At 55.5% G+C, this 6,000-nt stretch overlaps 1 protein-coding gene across 1 annotated transcript in view; it reads right to left on the bottom strand.

Moving 5' to 3' along the window:
- Positions 1–5,645, bottom strand: part of ATP1A4 (ATPase Na+/K+ transporting subunit alpha 4) — a 29,360-nt gene extending 23,715 nt beyond the window's left edge. Inside the window, exons 1-6 of the mRNA XM_082704334.1 lie at positions 5,286–5,645; positions 5,100–5,159; positions 3,431–3,634; positions 2,592–2,705; positions 660–794; positions 285–402 (exon numbers count right to left, since the gene is read on the bottom strand). Coding sequence (XP_082560460.1) covers positions 285–402; positions 660–794; positions 2,592–2,705; positions 3,431–3,634; positions 5,100–5,159; positions 5,286–5,438 — 784 coding nt within the window. The 5' untranslated portion in view covers positions 5,439–5,645. The remainder of the gene's footprint in view (positions 1–284; positions 403–659; positions 795–2,591; positions 2,706–3,430; positions 3,635–5,099; positions 5,160–5,285) is intronic.
- Between the last annotated feature and the right edge of the window lie 355 nt (positions 5,646–6,000).

Consider the following 6,000-nt stretch of genomic DNA (forward strand, 5'->3'; position numbering starts at 1 on the left):
ATACGAGCTGACGATCACAGCGCACTTCCGCGTGTCAGGCTTTGCGCCAAGCGGCATATACGTGTGAGTTCATGGAATCCACGGAACAACCTACGAGGCAGCGACTCCGCATCATCACGGTGCCCACGCGGAGATGGTGGCTTTGACCCTTCACCAGAGTGATGGGAGGACCTAGACCGTTCACCAGCTGTTACCCACCTACTCGTTTCGAAGACAGAGAGTTCTCGAAATCTTTGTTTCCATCTCTGCTTCTGAAACTAGGCTACTTACGACGCGATGCTCACCTTCCACACAGTTGGTGGAGAAGAAGCAGATGTTGCGGGTCTCCAGAGGGTTCTCATGGGTGAACTCGGGGGAGCGGGTCTGGGGCTCGGACTCTCCGGTCAAGGACGAGTTGTCCACCTGGGAGGGGAGGGAGGAGGGACCGAAAGAGTGAGCATGGGAAGAAAGATTCCTTTACAAAGATGGCATGTCTTTGTCTGCCCCCAGCGTCCCATTCGTGGCACGCGGGGAGAAACACACACACACCAGCACCTGTTGTCTCCAGCCTCAAACCTTGAGGTTCTGACCAAGCTTTCTTTCATGGATTCCAGCTCAGTGCCTGAGGCCGCCCCAGGACAGTGCTTGGCCGCCTCACGGCGCTTCCCGCACCCCCTCACCTTACATCCCTGGGAATAGATGAGCCGGATGTCTGCCGGGATTCGGTCTCCGCCCTTGACTTCTACCAGATCTCCCACCACCACGTCCTCCACGTTGATCTGCATCTTCTCTCCTCCTCGAATCACCAGAGCTTGCTGTAGGAAGACGACGCAGGATAATTTCTAAAGCTTCCTGCTTCCCCTGTACCCGCTCCTGCGCTCCTGTGCCCGGTCGCCTTCCGCCGACGCCCTTCCTTACGCGCTCACTCACCGCATCACCCTTGAAGGTCTCTGTGGCAGATTGCAAATTTTTGCCACCCCTGTGCTTGCAGATGGCTCTGATGACCCTCTGTCTAAGAGATGGGGGTCTGTCTCTCCATCCTTACTGGCTTTGGCTCATAAGACATTAGAAACGTAAGGTAAGCAGACTTAAAAAGTGGGGGCTTGCCCTGTCGTCACTGGGAACCCCTCTACCCCCATGGCGGTCCAGCCTGAGCTAGCTGCTGGAGGAAGAGAGGTCAGGAGGAGAAAGGCCCCGCTGTCACAGCCATCTCAGCCAGCCATCGCCAGACACTGGTATGACGTCATCTGAGGCCGTCCAGCACCCCGAGCCCAGGCCAGATCAGAACAGCCCCCCCATAGAAGTGTGGGAACTGCTCTGTCTGTTGTTTTGGAGCCACGAAGTTTGGGTGGCTTGTTAGGCAGCCAAAGCTAACGAATGGTCTCCAAATCCTACTTTATTTTACCAAAGCATCATCCCCTGCCTGAACTCTCACGGAAGGGAGGAATTAATTCATGTTGACACCGAAGGGAAGAGCTCCTGGGCTGTGACACTAGAACGTGACGGTGCTGTCGGGAAGTTCTGGTGCCTGCTCCTTTCCAGCTTTCCTGCTGTGTGCCTACAGAGATCCTTCTGCTGTCCTATTATTTCCAGATGCGTAAACGTACCTTCTTAGTAGAAAATAATCTAAACGTTCAGCAAAGTGGCGAGCTTAAAAATTGTACCAAGAATACCTGTATAACCCGTACCCAGATTCCCCTGTTGACCTTGAACCGCGTTTGCTTTGTCCTTTGGTCACTGTCTGCACATATGCATGTGCGTGAAACTTCTTTGCCTGCACCATCTGAGGGGAGGTGACATACGTCCTGAGCATCTATCCTGCGTCCTTCAGTGTGCACGTCCCAAGAACGAGTATGTTAATACCCACAACACAGTTACCGATTTCGGTGGATTTCGCTTCGACACCGTCCTGTCCTCTACTGTCTGTATCCTGGCCTGGTCAGGTCCCTGTATGTCCTTTGGCACATTATTTTCTCCCGAGGCACAGGATTCGGTCTCGTGTTGCATTTCAGGGGGCCCTGCATGACAGGGGGCCTCTTTAGCCCCCTGTAATCTGGAACATTCTCACAGCTGTTTTTTTTTTTTTTTTTTTTTTTAACACAGAGAGACAGAGTCACGCTTGAGGTGGGGGGTGCGGTGCAGAGAGAGAGGGCGAGAGAGAATCCCGAGCACACTCCACCCCCCCCCCCCGTGCCGAGCCCAGGGCCAAGCTTGACCCTGAGATCATGACCTGAGCTGAAGGGGTCAGACGGTTAACTGAGCCACCCAGACGGCGCCCTTCTTTGTCGTTAAGGTCATCGACGTTTGAAGAATCCGGCTTCTCCAACCTGCTCTGTACCTCCCCCGCTTTTACTAGAATGTTCTCCTTTGGAGCTTCAGATTATGTTCCTCCCATTCAGATTATGCTGGCTGGACCAGACCGCTTCATAGGTGATGCCGAGTCTTTCTCAGGGTGCTTTTAAGGTCTGACCCAGTAAAACCTGGGGAGCCCACACTCATCACCACCCTCACTCAGTTCACGCATCGTAGGGCGTAATTTTCCGGAGACTCCAAAAGTGTGTGTTCGGCCACATTCTACACCCCTCTCACTAGATCCTCCGTAGTAAGCCTACCTGCGGCACCATTTTTCTGAAGGACTCCATGATCTTGGAGCTCTTGGCTTCCTGGTAGTAGGAGAAGCAGCCCGTGATGATGACCACGACGGCCAGGACGCTGCCCAGGTACAGCTGGGGGCAGGGAAACAGAGGGCTCATCAGGATGTCTTTTCCTTCCTCTTCACCCTCAGAAAATCCACTTGTAGTGGGTTAAGCCTCTGCCTTTGGGTCAGCTCGTGATCTCAGAGTCCTGGGATCGAGCCCCGCATCAGGCTCTCTGCTCAGCGGGGAGCCTGCTTCCCCCCTCCCCTCCTCTGCCTGCCTCTCTGCCTACTTGTCATCTGTCAAATAAATAAATAAAATCTTAAAAAAAAAAAAAAGAAAAGAAAAGAAAAAGAAAACCCACTTGCAAGGGTAACAGCCAGGGGCTGAGGGAGAGCCTGAGCTTGGGTGAGGGCCAGCGGGATCCAGCAAACATCCAGGAAAGCTATTCATGGCCTGGGGGGTAGGGGTAGGGCCAGGGAGGGAGCCTGGGAGAAAGGACATGAGGAGATGAAAATGCTGGCAAGAGAAAGGGGCTGCGGAGCGCTTTGATGGTCAGTCAGGAAGACAGAGTTGAGATCAAAGCAGAGCACGTTTCCGGTGGACCATGGCTCTCGGGGAACGGAGTCAGGAGCTTGCTAGGTGAAAGGCGGGACGGAAACCAGGAGGGACCAAGGCCTCCCTTGGAAAATCCTGGGAGTACAGAGGATTCGGGCCAGAGGCCTTGAGGAGTGCAAGGCTATCGAGGGGCAGAGGGCAGGGCCAAGCAGAGACGGGGCTGGCCGGGGCTGGCCGGGGCAGCCGAAAAGACTTACGTTGTCCTTGGTGGGCTCCTCGTGGAAATGTATCTGGATGCCGTAGGCCACGAAGCAGAGAATGGCCCCAATCCACAGAAGGATAGAGAAGCCACCGAACAGCTGTTTACAGAATTTGACCCATTCTGAAGTGGTTGGGGGAGGGGTAAGTGCGTTGGGTCCATCTCGTTTTAAGATTTGCAGCGCCTTCCCTGGGCTAAGGCCCTGTGTGAAGAGGAAGAAGCAGCAGCTGCCACCAAGCTCACAGGTGCCATTTAGGGTCCCCCGCGGAGGTGGGGGCGGTCCAGAGACCAGTGAAGCCCCCCAAAGATCGCCCTGGAAAGTCTCCCAGAGTTTGCGGCACAGAATGGCGACGGATTCACAAGACTTTGGAAGCCCTGTCTTGGGTCGGTACTGTGGCAGGACAGAGTGGGAAGGGTCTTCATCCTTGTGGAGCGCGTACCCTAAGAGGCAGCCGTCCACAGTTCGTGAGATCACGCGCAAGCCGATGCTAGGGTCCGCTAGCTTACGTCAGTACCATGGGGACAGTCACACTGGGGCTTGTTAACTTAGGCATGGGGGTAAGTTCGGATACCAACCCAACACAGGAAGGCACAGATTCCCCCGGGAGCCTGCCTTTCCCTCTAACTGAAAGCAATGGTGGAACCCACTGGAGGATTAGAAAACAAACTGTATCCCCACCCGCCACGCCCAGCTTCCCCTGAAAAACGCACAACTTGAATGAAAACAGGACAAACCTTCTGCGGGCCTCCCTGGTTACCAGACAACCCCTCCAGTGAAGAAAGTCCAGAGCTAAGAACTTCTATTTTGAGGGCCTGTAAGTTTTTACTTGTGGTCCTGGTATTAGTGGTAACAGTAGCAACAGCACTAAGGGTCATAGTCGGAATGTGTGGTTTTACTGTTAATCCAGTGGTTCTCAAAGTGTGGCCTGGGAGCTCAGGGGGTTCCGAGACCCCTTCGACCCCTTTGGGGGCTCCACAAGGTCAGACGATTTTCACAACAGTGCTAAATCGTGGTTCGCCTTTTTCCGCTCTTGCTTTCTAGTGTAGGGTGGGATGTTCCAAGAGCTACATGCCAGGTATGGAGACAGATTTAATCCTGAACAGATCTGGGAATCCAACTGTCTTCTGTTAAAAAGCTAGACATTAAAGAGGTTCGCAAAAATGTCAAACGCCCCTAAATTTTTATTTGGGAAAACTGTTATTAGTCATACGAATATTATTTATTCTAATATATAATGTATGTACTCTTGTTTTTCAATGAATTAGGAAGAATTTTTTAATTTTCTCAGTTTTAATGTTGAAGATGGTAGCCATGGACAGATCTTACTCACATACATGAAAGCTTTTTAGGGTCTTGAGAACTTATGAAAGCGGAGGGGGGTACCCCCCCCCAACCAGGACTGGAGAGGTGCTGCCCCACCCCCTTCTCCTTTCTGTCATCTGACCCTGGACTCTGGGGGGTACCCTGCTGGGCTTTCTGAGCAGGTGTGGGGGAGGGGAACTTGGCTGGGAGGAGGGAAGGGTAACAACATTGAGCTGGAAGTTCCGGTGCCACTTCCAGCTCCACGGCTGCCCCGGGGGTGGGGGGTGGGGGGTGGAGGGAGGCGGGTAGGGGGGGTTCAGAGTCAAGGAGACCCTCTGCCTCCCTCAGCGGCGGCCTTGCTCACCATCGTCAGATCCACAGAGTACTTGGCACTCAGCTCTTCCAAGGTTAACTTGTGGTCCTCCTGCGGGGACAGGGGAGCCGTTGGGGGATGGGTGGTTACGGGGGGGGGGGGGGGGGGCCTAGCCTGGGTGTGGTCTCCGGGCAGGAGGGGGGCTGCGGGCTGGGGAGCGCGGCCGGGGGCTCTCACCAGGACCACCTCCTTCTTCAGCTCTTCCATTTCAGCCTTCTTTTTTTTCCTCTTCATTTTTCTTCTTATCCTAGTCTTAGACCCCTTTTTAGGTCTTGGGCTGAGGTTCTGCTCGTGAGGGGTCACAGTCCCCTTCTTCCCCCCGCGTCCCATTGTCCTCCTTAGATACGGCTGACCCAGCTCAGCGGGCGGGAAGGGAGCCAAGGGCCAGCGGAAGAAGCGGGGTGGGGGGCACCGAGGAGTCAGGTGGTGGGGACCCGAAGGACCAGGGGAGCGAGGAGGGAGGCCCAGGGGGGCAACGCCAGGGGAGAGCAGAGGCCAGAGGTGGGCTCCAGGGAGGGAGAGGCTGAGCCGGAGGCGGGGACAAGCGGCAGGGCAGGGCTAGGGACAGGTGAGGGCAGCCCCACAGGAGGTGCGGATGCTGAGGGGGCCCAGTGGGTGGGTCGGGGCGGGGAGGAGGCTCCTGGCCCAGGCCCCCCGTGGGCGCCACGGCAACCCCCAGGGCTGTGGTCACAAAGGCCTCAGGACAGTTCTGGCCCAGAGTCCAGAAGTCCCACCTCTCCACAGGAGAAGCGACTGCCCCAGGGAGAACATTAGCGGAGGGCCAGTCGGGACCCCGGTCCCCGCTGGGTCCTGCTGGCTTCCAGGGCTCACGGGGACCCTCAGCAGCTGACAGAAAAAATAAAGCAGGCCCTGTGTGTGGGCACGCCCTTAC

Source organism: Mustela nivalis (genome assembly GCF_964662115.1).
Source record: "Mustela nivalis genome assembly, chromosome: 16".
Lineage (NCBI taxonomy): Eukaryota > Metazoa > Chordata > Mammalia > Carnivora > Mustelidae > Mustela > Mustela nivalis.